Source organism: Astatotilapia calliptera, chromosome 11 (assembly GCF_964374335.1).
Source record: "Astatotilapia calliptera chromosome 11, fAstCal68.1, whole genome shotgun sequence".
Lineage (NCBI taxonomy): Eukaryota > Metazoa > Chordata > Actinopteri > Cichliformes > Cichlidae > Astatotilapia > Astatotilapia calliptera.
Window position 1 is genome coordinate 30,613,172 of NC_137432.1, and position 22,979 is coordinate 30,636,150.

General features: G+C 39.6%; 1 protein-coding gene and 2 long non-coding RNA genes across 4 annotated transcripts in view; 2 read left to right on the forward strand and 1 right to left on the reverse strand.

Moving 5' to 3' along the window:
• Nucleotides 1–2,786, forward strand: part of LOC145431848 (uncharacterized) — a 16,131-nt gene extending 13,345 nt beyond the window's left edge. Inside the window, exons 1-2 of one of the 2 annotated variants that reach the window (XR_013912154.1) lie at nucleotides 233–336; nucleotides 1,792–2,786. This is a non-coding gene — a long non-coding RNA (uncharacterized LOC145431848). Of the gene's footprint in view, nucleotides 1–232; nucleotides 337–1,791 lie in introns of those variants that run through there. The other variant, XR_013912153.1, reaches the window with a different exon arrangement.
• wdr73 (WD repeat domain 73) lies at nucleotides 1,072–17,915 on the reverse strand. The gene is made up of 9 exons (XM_026184217.2): nucleotides 17,830–17,915; nucleotides 13,278–13,458; nucleotides 12,301–12,368; nucleotides 11,523–11,608; nucleotides 11,336–11,424; nucleotides 9,451–9,518; nucleotides 8,055–8,219; nucleotides 5,863–6,222; nucleotides 1,072–2,062 (listed from the first exon to the last, which is right to left on the reverse strand). Exons 2-9 carry the CDS (start codon nucleotides 13,334–13,336, stop codon nucleotides 1,809–1,811), a joined length of 1,149 nt encoding a protein of 382 aa, XP_026040002.2. The 5' UTR covers nucleotides 13,337–13,458; nucleotides 17,830–17,915; the 3' UTR covers nucleotides 1,072–1,808.
• Nucleotides 11,887–13,708, forward strand: LOC145431849 (uncharacterized). Its single transcript, XR_013912155.1, has 2 exons — nucleotides 11,887–12,381; nucleotides 13,349–13,708. It is a non-coding gene; the product is annotated as an uncharacterized LOC145431849 (long non-coding RNA).
• Nucleotides 17,916–22,979: the final 5,064 nt, after the last annotated feature.

Below are 22,979 nucleotides of genomic sequence, written 5' to 3' on the forward strand. Positions count from 1 at the left end.
AGCAGTGTGTTTGGGGTCATTTTCATGCCAAAAAATTGATTTTATTTGATGGTGCATTAGAATCTGGTGTTTTAATTCCATCAATATTTACAGTGGCTAAAAAGCAGACCCGAGTCACGACAGAGCCTTAACTGTGTTTTACAGATAGCTGCAGACACTTACTCTCCTGACCACCTCTGTACATATTGATAAGCATTTGAACCAAAAACTTCCTGTTGCCACTGATTCTCAGTCCAGATCTTTTGTAATTTGGCACCTTGGCCACTGACTCTGTGGACAAAGAGACAAAGACAGTGGACTCGGTTCAGTGGGGAACAAATGATGAGAGCTCAGCAGGTATGTGGGTTTTAGAGCAGTCAGGAGGAAAAAGGTTTTAGGAATTCATCTAAATTTAGAAACTAATTTATAGTTCAGCAACTGTAACCTCAATTTGTCTGATACTTCTAGTCAAATAGTTGTTTCTGCCTTTATATATTACCTTCATCACATTCATATTCGGTAAATACTGAAAGGCCTCCTGTGTAAAGGTTTAAAGAGCATTTGTCCTGCTGTAATGATATTATAATTTTAACAAAATGTATTAATTAAAAAGGTTGGCCTTGATTCTGAACAGGAAATTGCGATTTTTCTGCAAATGAAAACAAACATGAGTCAGGAGTAACTCTGAAAAACTCTCCTGACTTGAGCTGCAGTTACTTCACTCAACTAAAATCTGGCCTCAGGATCCTCATCTGTGCTCAACAGTTCACACTCACTGTTATTGCTACATCGCTGCGTCGCAGATGTGGCGTCTCACAGATGTTTTCAGATTTTGGAACTCTTTATAAAAAGGGAGATGCACTTTCCTAATTTTTTATTTTTTCCCCCCATGTAGTCTCAGTATTTTCCAGCAAATGCAGAAAGTTGTAGCTGAGATAAATGTCATTTAGAGAGACTAAACAAAATGCAAGACAGAAGTGAAACTTGAACAGAGGAAATGGTCTCCACCTCGCGTTTCAAGTGTCAGTTCACTAAAATCTGAAATAATCAGACTGTAAAATCGTCTAACCAAAATGAGGACGAGGTTTGCAGTTTTTTTTCCATGATCTTTGTTTATTTGCAAGAGCTAATTAAGTGGAAAAGTGGTTTAAAAATAGCCATCCAAATCTGGATGTGGTCCTGAGTCAGTGCCAACCTTTAGACATCTATGGAGAAAGCTTTCAACTGTTTCAGTCGTCCATCTCGAGAGCTATCGGTGGCCCGTGGTACTCATGTGCTGGGCTCTAAGTGCTTAAAAGCAGGGGTCCTGCTGCTCAGTACCAGGGTTAAAGCAAGGCCAAAAGACAGACTCTAAACAGCAGATTGTTGGTCACGTTTGCACTGAGAAGTAAACAAAATGCCACTTTTACAGCATCAACACAGTTAATGAAAACATAATTCATGTTTTGTAGTTCTGGCCCAGCCATCCGAGGTACAAACATTTATCACCTTATAAAAACTGCAGTACAAATATGTTGTGTAATCGAACCCGACAGTCATCTGCTTTAATTTGTTCCTAAATGAGAGCAGTCACCGCCAACAGCTGTGAATTCATTCCAGCAATTTTTCTGTAATTTAAAGGCAAAGATCAGTTTGATTCTCATGAAACAAGTTCCACATTTCCATCAGTTTGTTTTCCTTCTAAATTGTTTCTTTAACCATATTCCAGTTTGATCATAAAAAGGCGATTGATCCTTTTTACTGAGACACATCAGTTTGTGGAGCAGTGCCTCAGTAATTTATAACATGGCTCTATCATCTTACTCGTCCCAGGCGATCCTTCACTTTGTTCATGGTGTTGGGCTCCCACCCTGTCGATCCGGGTCCACCCAGTCCCAGACGTGGACGGAGCCATCCGAGGCTGCAGACAGAAGCGTCCGCGGCCGCTCGGGGTGCCAGATGTGGGAGGTGACGAAGGTGGGAACACTGTCATCAGTCTGCTGTGATGAAACTGCGTGACCGCGATGCTCAAACAGCGGTCGAGCCTCCTGCGGCTCCGCCCCCCAGAGACGGGTGTTGTAGATCTGAACAACGCCACTGAAACCTGATGAGGACGAAGGCAGAAACTTTAAAAGGCTTCTTTCTGACCCACATTTATATTCGTTAGGATAATATTGTGCTAAAAGTTCAAATCATTCAACAACTATGAAGTCAAGAAACTGATAACTAACTTATCCACTTACTTTGAAATGGTAGCATTAGTCTGTTAACAAACTGAAATTTCATTTCTGCAGACACCCACATGTTGACTGTAGACTTTAAGCCCCTTGATCATCTTGTCTTTTTGCCTTTTTGTGACAAATTACTATACTTACATCTGATTGCTATAAACAGAGTTGATAATTACAATTAGCACACAAATGAAGGCCTCTACTGCAGTCGCTTACCTAATGAAATGTTTTTCTATTGGTAATCATATAGTCTGCAAGACTGTGCTGCACGTCAGATTCACAGATTTAATTTGTATTTTTAAAGAGAGCTGTAAACCAATATTCATGTCACTGGCTCTCATGCAGGATCAGAAATGCTAAAAAGGCCCATAATTAATTTGTTATAAGACTGAGGTCACTGTGGCAACGTCTCCAAAAGTATGAAAACAAGACCTTCACAAGCAGAAGCCTTTACAAAAGAGTGATGACAGATTTCTCATTCTCTCGTTGATGCTCAGTGATGAAAACATTTCACGGCGCTTTGCTGCTGGAAGAATTCAATAACGCTACCCTGATTGAAATTTATGAGTAATTAAATCTGCCAGTACATCCTTTCAATCTTTGGATGTTTCTGTTAGTAATTTCAGAGGCCATGTTTGTAAAACACTTCACTTCCTCCGTGTCTTCTTTTATATGACTGTTTAAATCATTTCAACCAGTCAGCATCTAACCTACGCACATGGAAGACTGTACGCACATGCACCTCCATGCACCTACACAGAACCGTAACTCAATCCTGAGTCATGCTGGGGGCTCCACTGTGACGTGATGCAAATAATGAGGTCTGAGTTTTCCTCGCTGCACTGTACAGAGAGGAAAGCTCAGAACTCTACATTGCAGAGACTGAACAGCCACTTCATAAACGCATGGCACAGCATAGAAGAGCCACCTCCACGGGCAAGACTCGGCGGTCCATCTGCATCTAAAGGTCACTCTTTCGAGGACGCCAATCTTCACATTTTGGACAGAGAAGACCGATGGTTTGAAAGGAGTGAACGAAGCCATTTATGTCCACTGTGAGTGACCATCTTTGAACAGAGGCGGGGGTTTACGACACAGTCTTCCATCTATAATCCAGTTTTGAGATCCCTGCCCAGACGCCTTAACGCCCACTCACAACCTGGGCCATTTAACCATTTGAAATCACATGATTTCACATGGCCAAGGTATCACTATGGGTCCACCCGAAACCTTGGCTGATTGTGACCCACACCCATTTTCACACCTTGGCTAAAGTGATTAGATAGAGGATCAATAGGGGGTCCGTTACCCTCTTGCGGACACTCCCATAAGGCTTAAAATCTGGGACTCTCCACCATTTGTGCTTAGAACTGAAGAAGCTTCTCGGATGTGAGGTGAAACGTCTTCAAGAAAACTTAAAGAAGTCCACACGCTTCACTTTCCAAGCTCCTTAGACTACGATGACCTAGATGACTGAGAACCGTAACAGACAATTTTAAAAATCTTTATCCAAACATTAAATGAGCAATTCACAAGGGAGATCTCATTGAAATCGAACTTCCTCATATCAGACAATGTTTACATTAGCAGCAACAGTCTAGAAATAGATGCTGCTTTGGCTGTTTCTTTCTTAAATGAGGTAAGGCTATGTTATCCTACACAACACATTGTGACACATGTTGGTTATTTTCTGTTCTTTGAAGCATGACACTTTTTTTCCCCCCCTATTATTTTCTGCACGAGCCAGTGTACACGCCTGGTTTATTTCCACCCATCACTATAGTACTTTTAATATTACAAAGGCCAACTAGTGGCCTTGAAAGGCTACGGTGATTCATTTTCCCCACAAGTGAGGCTGAAAATGTCAAGTTTGTCCTGAAGGTGGCATTACAGTAAAGGTCACACGGTCTCTTTAATATCAAAAAGGTTCCTTCTCTACGAATACTTGCAGAAAAATCAGCCAAAGCTGTTCATTAAAAGAAAAAGGGAAAAAAAAAGTACAAAATTAGAGTTTTCTTCATCTTTTGTTTTAAGTTAGTCAGTTCAGTCTGCAAGATGTATTTACATTTTAATTGAATTCTTTGCCCTAAGCCCGTTCCTCAAACTTGACGCTCTTCTATTTAGCCCCACTAAAAGAAGAGCGCATAATGAATATCAACATCAGCTGAATTGTAAGATGGGTATTTGACATCACAGCTTCGCAGGGTTACTGTTGGGTCTTTATAATGTTAACATCAAATTACATCTAGCCAGAGGTCCAAATTAAACTCATTCCACAAAACAATTGGACAGCTATCTATTTTCTGCAGCTTAATCCAGGTCTTTGTCACAGCACCACTACTCTAACCAGAGTTCTTCATATCGGTCCTTCTCTTAAAAGTAAATCCAAACTCTGAGCTGGTTCCACAGAAGAGGGTCCTGAAAGCTGAAGGCTCTGCCTCCCATTCTACCCTAGGAACCACGAGTAAGCCCAGGCATCCTGATAACAAATTACAGTAGTCCAGCCTAGAAGTAATAAGTAACTAGTTTCATAACATCACTCTGAGACAGAATATTTCTAATTTTAGAGATATTGTGCAAATAGAAGAAAGCAGTTCTATTTATTTGTTTAATATGTGTGTTGAAGGACATAGCCTGGTCGAAAACAACTCCAAGCTTCTTCAGTGTTACTGCAGGCCAAGGTACTGCAGGCCAAGGTAATGCAATCTAGAGTAAGTGTCAGGTTAGATACTATATTACAATAACCTCAGTTTTTTTCTGAATTAAAGAGCAGAAAATTAGATGTCATCCAGGTCTTTATGTCTTTAAGACAATCCTACAGTTTAACTAATTGGTGTGTTCTATAATGTTGTGTGTCATCTGCATAGCAGTGAAAATGTATGCTATACCTTCTAGTGACACTGCCTAAAGGAAGCATGTATAATGCAAAAAAAGAATTGGTCCTAGCACGGAACCCTGTGGAACTCTATCGCTGTAACAAAATATTATGGTCAACAGTATCAAATGCTGCACTCAGGTTCTAACAGGGCAAGCACAGAGATGAGTCCACTGTCAGAGACCATAAGAAGATCATTTGTAACCTTTTCTGTGCTATTATGAACTCTGAAGCCTGACTCTTCAAATTAGCCATTCCTCTGAGGATGATAAGTTAGCAGTTTTACTACTCTTTCAAATCTTTTTGAGATAAAAGGTAACAACAACCACAACAACAACCACAAATACCCCATCAGCCTTTTACAGCTGAGGGGTGAACAAAAAAAAATAAGAAAAGGAGAAGCTGATTCAGCAGCCCAAGGTGAGACTTCTCACAGCAATGAAAAACACCCTGATTAATAGGATGTCAAGAAATTAAATTGTAAGTTGTCATTTTTTTAATTTATCAAATTTATCAAATCTAAAGCTCACTAATTAAATTTGTGTCAGTTTGAACAGAGCCAAGTATGCTGCTCATCACTGTTTAGCTGAGCTAAGCCAATGTAGTTTTCCTAAAGATTGAAGTTTCTGCAGATTCCGAGATTAGTACAGAAACATCATATAATATACATCTGTGCAAGTGTGACAGATTACTTAGTATTATTTAGTTAATCAGTGTGCAGATAAAACAGGGTTTTTCAGTGTGATCATTTACAGAAAACATCAACATCTGAAAAAAAAACTGTTTGTATAAACTGACCTGACACTGAGATACAGTCATCCAGTGTTGGAGCCCACGACACTTTGACCTGGCTGCAGCGGCCTGGTGTTTGGACGTCTAGCTGAGCCTGACACCCCGCCCCTCCCAGATTTCTCAAGTCTGAAACCACCGCCTGTCCAGACGAGGAGACTCTGATGACCCTGCGGCTGGACGGATGTGGACCTGCAGCAGCATCCGTCCACCAGATGACAGACTCGGCTGAAGATGGTGAATGTGAAAGCTGAGGAGGAGCAGACGTCCGAGTATCGGCAACGTAAACACTCCCGTTACAGCAGCCGGCGAGGAAAACCGTGTCACTCACGAACTGTAAGGAACTCAGAGGATCTGCTGAGTCGGTCTCTGTTGGGACAAAACAACGCAAAATGTCTCAAAACACACATTACAGAGAGATTACATACTGCAGTCTGCTGCAGAGATGGTTTTATGACTAGAACATCAGTGTTTTGAAACTGAACAGCTGAGGAAACCCCCAGCTGAAAGAGCATTTAATGGCCCTCCTGCTGCAACAATTACAGGCAAAGTGCTCAGAAACAAAAACATCAGGCTGGTCGTTTGTTGGCCTTGTTTTGGTGCACTGGCTGTGCATAATGATCAGAAACAAGCAGAGAAAGGACTGTGGTGAGGAAACTACTAACATTTGATAATATGCAGCGTGCAGCGAAGCAGTGGTTACTACTTTGGAGCATCTATAGATCAAATGGTTCATGGGGAAAGAAAAAAAAAGAAAAAGAAATCGGCCCTGTTCAGTAGCGTATAAACTTCAGTCATTTCAGTCTTTATGTTCTGATCATACACAACATGTCTTAAAGATGCCAGAATCATTGTATTTTAGCATAGAGAAAAATATTCCTTTAGTTAAGATGTGACGGAGAATAACTATTTATGTACTTGGCACAAGTTTAAGGAAACAAATTTAAACGATAAAAAGAATTTCTGTTTTGTGAACTGTTCCACGCCTTGTAGCCTCACAGTGACGAGGTCCTGGGTTTGAATCCACTGGCCTTTGCATGTTCTCTCTGCCTCTCCACATACTGCAGCTTCATCCCACAGTCCAAGACATACATGTTAGGGTGACTGGTGATTCTAAATTGGCCATAGATGAGTATGAAAGGTCCTCTTTCTGTGATAGACTGGCAACCTGCCCAGCATGCACTCTGCCTATCTCCCTCCGAAAGCTGGGATGGACTTCTGATGCTCTACTGCAGGAGCAGACAGGTGGATGGATGGACGCTCTCTTTGATGCCAACTATTTTTTTAATTTTTGGGAACCATGGAACAATGATATTTATTGTTTGCTCACTTTACTTGTATTACTTCCAGGCCTTAAAGCCACAGTCTCACCTCCACTCAGAGCTTCAGCAAACTATTTTTGTGTGGAAAAATAAATAAAATAAAGCAGGGAAAAGAAATGGAAAGTTACAGATCTTCCTAGGGGTTACAGTGGGTGGCCTACAACATAATACTGCATCATAACACAGCTCAGCCTTTCTTTCTAGATCAAACTTACTTAAGCGAGCCACAAAAGAATAGCAGGAAAACATCTCCTGGCTGCACAGAAAGCTTTTGTCCTCGCTCTCCTCAGGAACACATGCAGTTTTTTTTTTTCATCTTCATGTGACACTAAATCTTAGATGTCCTTCACAAACAGTGATTGTATCCCAGTCCAACTGTAAGCTCAATAATTACACGGTTTTAAGAAAAACTATACTTAAAGAACAGTTTATCTTTTCATTATAAAAACTTTACTACAAATATGATTTACATTACTATAGTATTAGTAGGAGAGACAACCAGTTTACCAAAAGTAAGAATACAGTTAGATTTTGAGCATAAAACAAACCACACAAAGTCACTTTAATTCTTTCACGCTGCCATTCATGATTAGTCTCGATGCTGATGGAAATCTGAATCTAGATTATATTTTCTTGAGAAAGAGTAAGACTATGTCTCCCAATTTTTTTTGTTCCAATTTTTTTTAAGCATTTATGACATTTCTCAAATTTCGACATCTCACAACAGTGAGATGAACAGTCTCACAAAACTGCATAAAGCACCACTTCGACTTAAGTTTTCACCTCTACTTAAATAAGACACAAACTAAACCAATCTTATAGTCTCCATGCTCACAGGCGAGCGTGAACATAAACTGATAACTGTAAATGTGGGGTTACCCAGTTTATAGAGAGTCTCTCCTGATGCGAGTTCAGTCAGCTGGACGTCGCTGATCTGAGCTCCGTGAAGAACTTGTGGTGCTGACGAGGGTCGAGCTGCGATCCTGCTGCCTCTCTCTGAAGCACTCCTTTTCCCTTTAATACTTCCTGTTCTCCTGATCACATCTGTCATGGATGACAAGGAAAAGAAAACCAGTCACACTGTCAGAAGTGCCTCACCACATTTTATAATTATTCCCTTTACCTTGTTTGCTGTAAACCAGGAAAGGGGACCTATTATTCCCTTCTGTATTTTCTTCCTATATATGCTATTACAATAGCAAACTCTCATATTAAACACGGTTAAAGGTCAGAAATTGAAAGCGTACGTGAAGTGAAACCCCACAAGACCAGGCTTCACTGCTCTAATCTTGTCAAAAATCTTTTTTAACTTGCATTAATTGGTGGAGATGTCTATGTCTAAACGTCACTTTCATTTAAATTAAGACAGTCAGACACGCGAAGTATCAGGTGTCAGGAATCAATTTGAACCCTGTAATAGTGGTTGGGCAGTCAACGTCTGACCACCTTTCTGATTTCTCTCAATTATTATTGGTGAACAATTCAACACAGGAAATGTGCACGATATGATACAAATACTCTTCTCTCAGGTTAGGTTCCCTCCTATATTTGTCTTCTTTGGGCTACAACAGAAACAATTTTAACTTCAATCTATTTCAGCAAAATCTCCCCCCCCCCCCCAAAAAAATAAAAAAGAATTGTATAAATAAATATTGAATTCAACAGGAAAAGTTTCTTTTATGATCTAGTCTGTTATGATTCAGTGATTTTTACTAGTTAAGTCATTAACCTTGAATAAAAAAGGTTCATCCATTCAGTGAGTCGTCTCAAAACAGCTTCTGTAGATAAGAGTTACATTTAAAAAGGCCTTGAATATTTTTTATTGCACTCTGTGAAACACTATCAGAAGTGAGAACCTTTTTGCATTTAGATGAATACATTCAGCTCATAATGCCCAGAAAATCTGGTGCTTTTTGTACTGAGATCATGTCACTTTAAATTCATATCACTGAAAATCACCGTTAATCACAGCGATGATTTGCAAGTTTTTGACTGATAGTAAATTCTACTCTGTAGGTTTTAAGTGAGATTTTATTCATAATTAGTTCTTGGTCTTAATTAATTTTACTGGACTGCTGTTAAGTTTAATTTTATCAGATTCCTATTCTTTTTCTTGGTTTTAATTTCATGTTTTTTTATGCTTTGTTCTGGTTTATTGTTGGTTATCTGACCTGTCTTACAAAATTTCTCTTTGTCATTATTTTTCTCTTATATAAATTTTTTTAGGCAAGTGCCTAACTTTTGTACTTTGAAATTTTAGGGAAATCACACTCACCGCTCTCTTCTCCTCCAAGGTCCCACACCTGCAGGTCGGAGCTCAGCCCGTCGTTGGTCACAGCACACCTGCCGAAATAACAGAACGTTAATTAAAAGGCTGCGAAGCTACTGATTATATCGTCCCCTCACATTTACCATCAGATCTAAAGATCTACACAAGCACTGACTCACACCACCTATAACAACTACAAAACACAGACCCTCCACACTGTGCATCGCACCGTGAGGCACGATATATCTTCTGGTGCAATGATTTGTTAAAAGTTAATTATTGTCATTATCAGCTCATCTAGTAAAGGTTTTTGTAAGTAATTTCTTAGTCTAAACAAGTTTAATACAATTATGATGATTTTTAGACAACTGAAGAATTGTACGTTTAGCATTTAGGCTTAAAACCTTTAAACAGTTCATCAATACTCTGAATTGCTCTTGACTGACCTTCTGTACTTTTATAAATCTGTTAATGTGTTAAATACGTGATAGGTAAGAATAATAAACTGAACTGTAGAAAATATAAAGAGTACCCGAATAAAATAATTTCTGTGCTCCAGCCTTGCTGGGTGCTTTTCAGTGTGCCTTTTTTGAAGAAGACCTCTTTTCATTCATTATTCCCCAAAAAGAAGCTTTGAAACCAAAGTTTGGTGCAGGAAAAGGCATCGTGTGGATTAGAAAACCTTGGAAAGAGTGAAGCAAGTTTCTCTCCCTGAAGTGGGTCACAACCAGTGTTTGATGAAACAAAGTAACAGTACTCCAATTACTGCCTGGTTTGCAGTTTAAATAAGCAGGTAAGTACTTTTCAAAGAATTAATCAACAACTGTTCAAATGTTACATTTTTCTGCTCCTGAATAAAAGCCTGAAGGATCTGCAAAGTTTCTGTCTCTCCCCGATTTCTTGGGATACAGCCGTGAGCTTGGGAAATGTTGTATTTATTATTGTTAAGGAGTTAATTTTCTCAGCAGATAAGGCTGTAATCTCACAGATTACTTTATAATGGAAGTAAATTGTAGACTGTAGTCAACTGAGTTGTTTCCTTAACCCTCCAAATTATATAGTTGTTAAAAGTGTATAATCCTACCTATGGTAGCCGCTGTAGAACAGACATGTTTTAGTCAGCAGAGAGATCAAAAACGTTGGATACAGACTGTACGCCATGTTTGGACTGGCTCTGCAGAAGAGTTTTTGCCTCTGTTAGGAAGGCTGTCAGTCCTCTGTTTACCTCAGCTGTCAATGCTGGCTGATAAACATTCACCAGTTACAAGTTTTACAGTCTCCTCCAGAGGAAATGGATGTGGATGCTTCTTAGTCCAGTACAGGCCAATAAGTCAGAAGCTCACTTCTGATTGATGACAGCTAAACTGAGGAGAGAAGTTGAGGATATACTTAACTGTTGGTTGCACTGCTGTTTTTCCCGCTAATATATTAACTTATAACCAGCTGTTGTTGTTGTGTTAAAGCCCAGACTTCAGTTCAGGAGATGAGGCTTGAGGTGAGGAGGAAGAGGATTATTTTTAATTAAGTCGTGTGTCTCTTTCCTTCCCGTTTTCATTTCTTTTGTCAAGTTGACCTTTTCTCAAGTGATCAAACATATCTTGAGTATGAAGGTGCAGGTACGAATTTTAGTGTCGCTCCACTGCACCGTAGGAATGCCTATGACTTCTCTTCTCCTCTGCCTTTGTCACATGCATAAAGCAGTTTTAGTCAGAAGTGAAGTCCTTAGTGGCTGCTACTACAAATACAGGGGAGGAACATGGCGGTCTCCACAAGCTGCAAAACACTCTGTTGGAAGTTGTTTCTATTAAATAACCTCAAAAAAGACTGGCCGTACCTTTAATGTAACATGTTACTTATAAGGGTAATTTATCCAGCACTGGTCTGAACTCACCTTGTTCCAGGGATGTGTGTGAGGCAGCGAACCGGACCATCTGTGAAACCACCATGGGAAACTTTAAAATCCCGTTCTGCGCAGAGACTCTGAACACAAAAGCAAACAGGAAAAGTTCAGAGTAACATCTGAAACGCCTCCTAGAGAAAAATAAACTCAAAGTTTGGACTAATGTTCTGATTTTTACCTTATTTTCATCAGCAAGAAGTTTCAGCGGCAAGCGAAGTTCTAAAATTTCATTTTTGGACTGACTATAGCCTGCGACACAGACGCCTACAAACACCAAAAAAAATGATTAATACAAATGATTTGGCTAATGAAGAAAGAGCTGAAAAGCTGTCTTCTATAACAGCAAAATCAGAAAAAAAAAAAAAGGATCCATAACTCAAAATTTCGAGTTATTTTCTCGAAATTTCGAGTTATTATCTCGAAATTTCGACATATTAACTCAAAATTTTGAGAAAAGCAACTCGAAATTTCGAGTTAGCGCTGCCAATCAGTAATCTACGTGAATGACGTCATTTCCATGTTACCCGGAAGCTGAAGCCCTCAGCTACAAATGCTACAGCTAAGCTACCGGTATTACATCCAGTCGTGAATGCACAGATTGCTGAGTGTTTTCAGCCTGGCTTCACAAATGATGAAATCCCTGTGTTATTAGCTGAATCACATGGTGTTACTATCAGCAAACATACTTTAATTTGTTGGGATCCGTTTTTGCGTGCGCGGTCCTGCGCCATATGCTTCCGGGTAACAAGAAAGCGACCTCATTCACGTATATTTTTGATTGGCAGAGCTAACTCGAAATTTTGAGAAAAGTAACTCGAAATTTCGAGTTATATTTCTCGAAATTTCGAGATAATATGGATACTAGCTTTTTTTTTTTTTTTTTTTTTTAGTGGCGGAAACGGGCTTCCATATCTTCAAGCCACATCATCATATTTTAAATTATTAGATCAACTTACTATTCCCTGACGTCCACTCGAGGACCTGGGTGGGATGTTCAAGCTGATACACATGAAGGTCTTTGTACCTGAAGGAAAAAGGTTTGTGAATTTCTGTATAGAGTTTAACATAAAATACAGTGAAACTCAATTTTGACGTGACGTGGTTTTGAGCGCTACAGTCAAAAGTGAAGGTGAGCCCGCCTTATGTTTGTTATAGTGACTCTGTAAAATTTAATTTTTTTAAGGAATTCAGAAAAATATAAATTCACTCTGCCTTAGTTTTGCAAACCTTTCAAAAACAGCCCTACAGCTGCATTCCTGATGTTTATTCCAAGTTGTTTGGTGTCTCCTTGCAAATGTCCATTTTGTGCGCCTTCTCCTTTGTATGTAGTGCTGTTTGGTATTTATTCCTGTTGTCTAACTATTTAGTCCCTGTGGAGCACCCAGCATGTCGTTGAACATGTACAATGACAATACATGGGATACAGAATCATATTGTTTAAAATATAGGCCTTTTAACCGCGACACCAGACTTCATTCACAATTTATGATATGTAATATTTTCTGTCTACAGAATCAACGCGAACATTTTTCTTTTTACCTACAACTTGATTCCTACAGTGGAGCCATCATATCATATAATTCGTCTAGATTATAAAACTCGAATTCACTAAATTTATTTTGAAAATGAATCACGCATATAACACCTCTTAAACCACGAGTAATAAGTGTAGAGATGAACTAATACAATGTGACAATTTGGAGCTTATTTAAATTTTAGGAGAGATATCCTTAAGCCGAATTTAAATAAATTAAATATAAACATAAATATATTTAAATAATGTTTTGTTGTGGTGTTTATTAACAATCGAAAGCTGCTGGAGGGTAAAATGCCTAAAATTAAGAGTTTGCTTTGCAAAGCTGGTAATGTTGGTTAGCAAGTAGTAATAAAAATATAAATTTGACGTTTCAAACAAAGTAAAAAGCTTACTCACGTTTTCAGTGACTCGATAAACCAGTCATCTAAAATATCCTCAAACTCTGCATCTTCCATCTCTCCCAACAGCTCCTGCAGGCATGGGTGCTGCTGCTCATCCACCACTTCCTGTTTAGTTCCCTCTGCTTTTTATTCTACTGCTTCTTTTCTTCATGAAAACTACACCGCCACCTGCTGGTCTGGAGGAAGCGAGCCTCAATCAAAAGTAAAGTTTAGATAGAAACAAAACAGCAGGGTCTGTTCTAGCTTAATCCGTTAAACAAACAGATGCAAGAAGCAGATAATCAAGTACAGAGGCCTGTGCAGCTGACTAGTAGCCTAAAGGTTGCTGGTTTGAGTCCCTGTTCAGATGCTGGCATGGGCTCCATATGAGCTGTTTTTGTACTCGATCCCCAGACAAAAATAAGCAATAAACAAATATCTAACTGAGCTGATATTCAAAGCACTAATTTGCTTGATTCCATATGCAGCTTTCTACAGCCTGAAGAACCTCTTGGTCCTCTTGATATCCCTGGCACAGCTAACACAGCACAGCTTCTTTAACTTTTAATTTGATATTTTAGGCCAACGCAGCCAGAGGCATCCTTAAATATCAAGACTCTCCTTATTGGTTTCAGGCTTTACAGCAGATGGCATCTACATGCATACAATTAAAAGATAAAACAGCACACAGGAATAAATTTGAATCACCTGATATTCGCTTGTTAAACTGATTCAATAGAAAACAGTAATTTTAGATATTTGAAGATGAACGTACAGTAAGTTTTGCATCCCAGCAAATCACTTGTATTTGTATAGTGCCAGTTCACAACAAGGTGGCTGATGTTGTGAGGTAAAGACCCTACAGTGTTAGTGAGAAAACCACAACAATCGATCTCCTGTGGGTAAGCACTTGGAGGAACCAGGTTCTGTGTGGGGCGGCAAAAGAAGAACAAAACTCAAAGTCTCCAGCATAACAAAAAGGATTTCGAGCCACTGGTCTAATGCGTGTATGGTAACAGTCATCTCAAGGAGGCCCAAAAAAGTGTTTGAAGACAAACGCAGTGGACGGTCGTGCTTCATATCGAGGCACTCTGACAGCACATCTATTGTTTGCTGCCTTCAGATGGCCACAGAGGCTTAATGAACTGAAGACCCAGCATTTTTTCCAAACAGTACAAAGCAGCTGTCATCAACAGACGCCCTGTTGTAGCTGCCTTTATTATAAAATACCATACAGATAAAAGAATTGGAAGTCATAAAAATGCCAACAGTGCGTAACAAGGAAGCACAGGAAATTACCAAGAGTCTCAGAAGAATATTTTCAAGACAACTTTTGGGATGTTTGCCCTCCTCCAGCCTTTAAGCTGTGCTTCCGGTTGTCTCTATCAGACTAACGAATGCAAAATAGTTGAGAGCGATTAACAGATTTTGAATTTTGTAAATAAAGCGTGGTGTACTGAGGGAATACTTCCCCCTTTATCAGAGCAACAGAGCAAAAGTTTATTTTGATAATGTGATTAAATGAAGCTGCCAGAAGGAAAACGAACCAAAAACAGATGTTATGTTTGGGATGCTGGGCGTTTCTAGTTAAATGATCAAATATTCAAGCCCTGAGTGCAGCTTATATTTGTCCTCAATTTTCTCCAGGACAGCAGCTGAAACCTCATCAATCCCACCATGCTCAAAGCTTCATCTCTCCGGCTGTTGTTTGCCGTTTCTCCTCCTCCTCCTCCTCAGCAGCAGTGCTGTCATTCTGTTCCTCCGACTGTCTCACAGCAGAGAATCTGAGTCACATTTCGACCTTCCATTTCTCCCGTCACTCCTTGAGAAACAAGGGAGTCCAAACCAGAGTCTGTACAGGACAGTAAAGACGTGCGTGCTTGCATACAGAGCTGCAGGAACTGTTTGCTCTAACAAAATAATCAGTGAGAGTTAGTTCAAATACTTCAGGTTATCATGTCTGAATCCTCATTTAGTAAGCCACTAAAATAGTCTGTCAGTGCTTTAGATATGATAAAATGTGTTTTTTATCAAACAAGATGTTGCTGACAGAAAGTGAGGAAAGACAGAGGTGGCAGTGCATTAAAGTTACAGAGGGGAAGATGAAGCTGGGAGAATGGAGAAAGGAAAAGGAAGAGAAACCCCCTGTTCAGCCTGAGCTGAATCAGCAGCTTTCTGTAGACATCGCATGCTTTCAAATCCAGATGCCACTCTTTGTCTTCCCTTTCTCCCCCTGCCCTTTTTGCCTTATTTGCCTCTCTTTCTTGTTTTTTCAGCTGTTTCTTTTCATTCCTTTACTGCTTACTTTGACTTTTGTCAGTTGTTTCTCGACCTTCTTCCATTCTTTCTTTTTCTCAGCTGCTTTCCTTTAGGTTATTTCTTTTCCTGACTTTCTTTATCCTGGTCATGTTTCTTATAGTTTCTATGCGAGCATTTCTTTTCTTTTCTCTTTCTGTCACCCCCACTCAGGCTCTTCTGTGGTGTCCTGGATTTCGCTGGATCAAGGTTTTGTCTTTTTTGAACTTTTATAATAATCCCACGTGTCCATGTCCAGTATTTCACTGCCACTTTTTACCTCCTCCTGGCAATCGCTAAATGGGATTATCAGCCTCTGAACTGGCCCTCCTGCTGGTTGTCCAGCAACTTTTTTCTTTCCATCCACCTCCAGCAATGTGGTCAGCGTCACACTCCTCTTTGTACAATGATACCATCTCGCTGTTTTTCTGTTTTCAGTTCACATTCACGCAGGCTGCTGCACATTGTGAACTTTCTGGCCAACATCTCTTTGATGTGCTGCATGGCTTCCTTTCTTCCCTCTTTTAATTGGCAATTTTCAGCCTGAGTGGCTTTAAAGGTTTTTTGCACCTCCCTGTTGATATTTTGTGGAGCAGTACTCAGGAATCCTCCTTTGCATATCCAATTGTTTATTTAGAAGAAAGGCACCCAAGGCTACTGGAGATGGGGTTGTGTAAATCCTGACTCCAGGAATCATTAAAAGGGCATCTGATAAAATGTATTGATTGGACAGCGGGAAGCTGCGGGAAACAAATAGTCTTGGGTGTATATCTGACGTCACCTGCTGAGATTCTTTTCATTTTTTAAGCTTATAAATTTTACTCAGCAGCGGCGACTGAACACTGAGTTTCATGAGTCAGTAAAACAGTCACACATCGCTAAACACATTTAACATATTACAAAACCAGCAGCCACATGCTTTCAACAAAGAGCAGCCTGTTTCACATTAGCTGTCACTGCTGAGTCTATCACACCACAGAGATGTGAATGGCCTCTGTCCCAAAGCTGTTGTTTCACACTCGCAGCAGGAGAGCCTGGGTTTTCCTCAGATACGATAATTGTTGGACAATATATCAGACGAGCCGGATAACTGCCCCCGGCTGAGCGTCAAAAGGATCCCAGCAGGTCCTAATGCTTTCTGCCAATAAGCAAAGACAATAAACAGTGTGCAGAATTTCTTCACAAACTGTGGTGTGAGGAAGACTGCTTTACCAACATTGGTTCACAAACAAAGAAGTTTGGCAATACTGAGTGACAGCGTGCAAGAAAGCAAAGAACAAGTGTTTTTCAGTTGTCTACTGATGTGATTGTTCCTCTGACAAAAGAATGATGCATTACACAAATAAATAAAACTATTTATTTACTTCTGTGATATTGATTTAAGTCCTTATTTGATAAAATATTTTGAATGAGAAAAGGGGCAATTTTAGTTTCCAGCCAACTCTGTCTCAGATGGTATTCTGTATTTGATGCCATCTTACATGCAGTGATTCCTTAGTTTAGGGGGGATTTGCTCCATTTCCCTTCCTGCTTGTGAAGAACTCTTCCAGCTTATTTAACTTTTTTAGTCTGGTGGAGGTGGGATCCATATAAGAACTGTGAAATACTCCAAAATAAAAGTGATCTCCTTTCTGTTACTTTCTACAGGCCTTTGTAAAACCATGAAGGACTCTGTTGCAGGTATCTCAATCCTGTCTTATTGCTCTTGTTTGCAAGTCAAGTCCATGATGGCTTAAGGTTGAGTCGAGCCCAAGTTAACAGCATTAAAAACCATGTTTACAGCCAGGTATCTATGGTTAGTTTCTCCCCTCACTGCAACTATATAGTGGGTGTTTTTCTGTTAAATCCATCCATATGGACACTATTAAGGCTGACGCGTAAGCGTGTGGCCTTTTGACTGACAGGTATACCAGCATAGAGAGCTGCGTGTTATATGTGTTATATATCACATTGGAACTCTTCAGCAGTTTTTTTTAAAAGGAATAATCTGACAAATGCTATTTTTGTTGCCGACTGGTTGGCCTACTTCATTTTTTTCTGTACTTTTATTTTTCTCTTTCTCCCAGAAGATAGTGTTTGTGTGGGGTTGTGAGTCAGCGGGTTTTACTGCTCCCATGAGCTCTTCCTGCAGATTCCCACTAGATCTCTGGCTTTTGCACTCGCTCGGCTCATTACCCACCTGTCTATTTAAGGTCCGTCTCAGTCACCCACTCTTCACCAACTCGTACAACTTCAGTTTAGCGTCTTGTTCATGCTTTGCTGGGTGAACTTACTCTCTTCTGTTAGACTCTTCTTGGTGCGTCAACCATTTGTCAGCCAGCTCCCTGAAGAACGAATCCCCTCTGGATCTCCTCCTCTGAAAGAAATACCTACTTTGAGAAAATTTAGCACCAACCAAATTCCCTTGGTTCATTGCTTCAATTTCGATTTGTGTTGTGTTTCGATTTGGCCTTAGCTGATAACTTTGCACTCATTTCTGGTGGCAGCCAAAACAGCAATGCTGAGGCTTCAAAATTCAGAGCCCCAAACCAATGTGTCACAGTCAGTTAAGACACCTTGCAATTTCATGGCCTAGTACATGTCTTATGTTCTTGTCAGGCACAAATTCTATCCACAGCTCCTCAATGCCCAACTATGTGCAATAATGTAGGACCACAACATCTGTGCTCAGAGTGCATGCAGTGATCTTTTCAAAGTGTGGATGGAAAAATAAGATACTAACCAACTGGAAACATTTTGGCGATTAACTGTGTGACAACTTCAACTACCAAACAAGTTGTTTCTGCCTACGGACCCGATGTTCCATCGTCTCACTCACAAGAAACAGATCATACTGCAGATTGGATGCATGAAGAGGCAGATAGAGTGCTATTCTGAGGAGTGGAAAGATCATAACATGCTCTAATTGCATAAACCACAACAAAGATCTCGTGTAAAGATATTTAATCACAGTCATCAGACTAATCAGTTGTACATTATCAGTCTTTTAGTATCCAGCAGCTTTACAACCTTCTAAGTTTTCACGTCAGTCCTTGCTTTGCTTTTAGAAGTTTGTCATGCTCAAGAAAAATTACAGGGTTTGGTTGCGTCTGTGTTGCATCACGTCACAGTAAACTTTCACTCTTCATTCGCTCAAAGAAGCTTTTTACACTCCAAAGTGAAGCCTTTTAAAATAATCCACAGAAAATAATTCTGAAAATATTGGTTTTGTATTTTTGAGTGGAAAGCTTTTGCTGTGATCACTTCTTATTTTGTCTGATGACTTTGCAATCACAGCAGCTATTTCACTGACATCTCAGCTAGGAAAAATGATTCACTGACAGCAAAGCAAAGTGCCCGACATGGGCTGAAAGCTGCAGCGCATGCTAATGAATAGGGATGGGTATCGTTTAGGTTTTATCCGATACCGGTGCCAAATCGGTACTTTTGAAACGGTGCCGGTGCTCAAACCGGTGCTTAAAGAATGGAGAACACAAAATTGGTCCTAAAACCTCTCATGGTCAGCTGGTTTTTTGTAAAAAGATAACAAAGTTAGCCTTTTCTGCAGCTATGGGGCATATATGGTATCACTCTTAGCTGGAAGCAGTGCTTAAACAATGGAAAAAACACAAACTTTGTCCAAAAACCTCTCATGTTTAGCTGTTTCCCTCTTTTTCTTTAGTCATTTTAGCCTTTTTGGCCAGGGTGAAGGGAGCATCTGCCATCAAACAAGAAGACAGCCGCATGTAGCTATGATGGTGTTTGCTAGTTCACCTCACATGCATTAATGTAATAACGTGGTACGTAAATTACACATGAACAACATTAAGCTACTCACGCAGAGAAGAACGGCTGCTGCTGCCATCATCATTTCTGCTACACTGGCAGGGCTAGGGGCCAGGACTCTCCTCTTCGGGGTTTTTGGGGGATATTGCTAACTCCGGGTCCGATAACAGGCAACCCACGCACAGTAGATGTGCTCGGTGTGAGGTCTCGCAGCAAGCTATCAAATACGGCGCATTTCTGGGCTTTTAAAAAAAACTCTATGCGTCGCCAGGTGTTTCATCGGATTTCAGGTGTTACCTCCTTTGACAGTATCACCTTAAAGCACTTGTTGCAGGCTGCTGAGTTTGCATATTTTGCTGTGAAGTACAGCCAGACTTTTGACCACTTCGCCTTGGCCATTTTTAATCTGTAGCTCTGCATAAAAGAACGTACGTACCTGGCCCTGCCTACTATCCTCGGAAACGTAAAATGATTGGCTAGAATCTAAAGTGTATCACAGCTCAGGAAAAAAAAGCACCGAAATAAAGCACCGAAATGTGCGCTGCTTTTCGGTCTGGTTACTACCGTTTATGTCAGAACCGGTGCCATCATGGCACCGGACACCGGTACCCATCCCTACTAATGAATGTTAATGCTTGGAAATAGGACATCTCCTGATGAGATGATGCACATCAATACACTGCTGGTGTGAACACTTACATACAAGAGAAAACAATGGACGCAGGTGTAGCAATGGGTAACGCGGCGTTGTCTTACCCATCACTGCTCAGGAGGACTCATGTTTGAGTCATGATCAAATCATTATTTAAAGGAAGAAAGCAAAAACTGTCATTATGAACAACTCAGCAATGATTTTGCCGGTATTAAACACAATATGTGTGATTATGGAGCGCTGGAGAAGACTGAAGAACATTTATCCACCACTCATCCACCTGTGGCAGATGTGAGGCGGTCTAGTTGTTTACTGAAAAACACAAAATCTTCCTGCAAAAGTCTCCACGATTATTTATGTATGACTCGTATTATATAACCACCGATATGCGCTCTACCCTGATATTTGCTGTGCGGCATGATGGCACCATAATATATGGTGTTATTCAACACCTTATATATATGTACATGCTGATTTGAGCTTTCGTGTATATTGGACTTCATGGAAAACAATATGAGGAGGAAAAAGAATGAACTTTTATCTCTTTTTTTTTTTTTTTTAATGTAACACTAAAGGCATGTTATAAAATGCAGTATTCAACTAGGGTACTGTGCAAAAGTCTAGAGTTACCCTGCATTTCTTCACATTTTGCTTTCATACTTTTCAAAGTGGTCTTGAGACATAATTCTCAAGTTTTTGTGAAGGTCTTTCAAATTTTTGGGGGGGAAATGGCTGCTTTTTCACTCATTTTCAGTCCAGCCCACGTACCTCCATCTTTTTAGGAGGAATGTTTTGGGGTGTTTTTTTTTATTAAGCAACAGCTTAATTTTTCAGAGATAATAAACACAAAGTCAATGCAATAAAAGCATAACTGGATAGAAAAACACACAAAGCCCCGACCTTAATATTATTGATGCAGTGTGGGATTGTCTTGACAGAGAACACAACAAACGGCAGCCAACATCCAAAGAAGAGTTTTCAGTGTTCTTCAAGAAGCCTGGACAGCTGTTACAAGAACGTTTACATAAGACCGGCTGTGTTGAAGAATAAAGGTGATGATATTAATTACTGACTTGCAATTAAATTAAATTCTATTCAATTCAATTTTATTTGTACAGCACCAAATCACAGCAACAGTCGCCTCGAGCCGCTTTATATCGTAAGGTAGACCCTACAAATACATACTGAGAAAAACCCAACAATTATATGACAAATGATGTCTGTCTCCTGAATCCAAACTGGAAGCTGGTTCCATAGAAGAGGGGTCTGAAAACTGAAGCCTCTGCTTACCTTTCAAGCACATTAAAATTTATACAATCTTTTTCTTGGCCTATAAACTATATTTCCATAGTTTCAATAAATCCATGCACCCACTCATAGGAAAATATAAAGAAATATAACTTAGGAAGGAGAGCAGAAAACTTTTTCAGAACACTGTAAATTGTTCTTGCATTTAACCAAACCAACACTGAATGTACCCACTCAACCTTTATTACTACTAAAACATACACAAAGTAGCTTCGGCTCATTTTCACCCACACCATCCTGCAAGGCACCCAATGTGCATGAGACCAGTCCCCGAGAAATGCACGATTTGTTTTCTTTTAGAGAAGCTGTGGCTGTAATCTATAGTGTAGCTATTTTAGTGTTTTAATGAGCTGGCTTCTTTAGGGGGAAGCAAAAGGCACAATGCTGAAAAACCAATGTTGATGTGTTTTGTTTTACTGGATTTGTTGGCAGTAAGAATTTGCTAAATAGGTCCAGATTTAAAGCTTTAATCTGAGATAAGATTAGGGTTTCTATGAATAAAGAATAATATACTTTTGCAGTGGGTGCAATTTTTTAAATAAACCCGATGATCTACTGTTTACTTCAAACCATCACCAGGTTTTGTGAACCAAAATCTAATTTTTTTTTTAGATCATCAGTAATTGATTTATGAGATTTTTAATCGACCGTGTTAGCAACTCTCAGCGCATGTCAGGAAAACTCACCTTGCTCCCATTTGCTCACTAAGTACACCACTGATGTGACTCCATGTGGCTTTATCTGTGTTTACAGCTAAACAGCTTAATCTCATTAAACTGTGACTCGACTTTAAAGCGCTGCATAAAAATGATCTCGGAGGCATCAAACTGTCGTCACTTCAAAAGCCATTACTGAAGCTCGACGGTGCAGAAAACTGCAGATTTTCAAGTCACAACATGGAGGAAACGCAGCCTCCTCGAAACGAGACGAGCTGAGATAGCTAATACGCTGTTTCATAGCAGGGCTCTTTGCTGCTTTAGTTCAGTTACTCATTTATATAATATGAAACAGTATTGTGGAAAACGTTACAGCATTAATGTCACGTTGATAGAAGAAAAAAAGATGTGTACAATCTCCAAATTGACTAAGACTTGGCTTAAGTCCTGATTAAAAAACGATATATAACAGAGAACATTTACATTTAAATAAAGTTCTGCTGTAAGACGGAGATGGTTTTCATTTTAGACTAAGAAAAGTCTAAGTGGTTAATATTATGCACAAAATACAGAAATACTTATTGTATTGTTATATGTTTTTTTTTTAAAGAATTTTAATTTGTTTTATCATTTTGATTTGAAGTCTTCACTATAAAGCAGGATTAGGAGCTTATTAGGAGTAAATTCAGGTGTGACTCTGCATTTTCAGGGTTGCAATGATGGTTCAGGTATGATTTGTGTTGGACTTTGAGTTTTAAGATTAGTGGTTAAGGTCAGAGTTTCAGTGTAAAACCATCTCGAGGTGTCATATTTTCACTCAGCATTTAATTTACATTATGCGTTAAGTGTTGAACAGATTGTTTGCTCAGGAAATATGTTCTGTATTTATCAACATGTCTTTCCACATTTTATAAAAACGACTCAGTGAAGCCGTGCTCTAAAGCTTTGTTGTGATGCTGGGAATGAATGAATGTTTCTCTCTTTTTTGTCACAGCAGTGTTGCGATTTGCTGTAAGACGTTTCAGGTTCGTTACACATTTTA

Excerpts from the sequence above, each read along its gene's own strand:
- wdr73 (XM_026184217.2), bottom strand. The coding sequence starts at position 13,336 with ATGGAAGATGCAGAGTTTGAGGATATTTTAGATGACTGGTTTATCGAG. Across the intron at positions 12,369-13,277 it reads TTTATCGAGTCACTGAAAAC|GTACAAAGACCTTCATGTGT; the intron begins GTGAGTAAGCTT and ends TTTTTCCTTCAG. Across the intron at positions 11,425-11,522 it reads TTCTTGCTGATGAAAATAAG|AGTCTCTGCGCAGAACGGGA; the intron begins GTAAAAATCAGA and ends TTTTGTGTTCAG.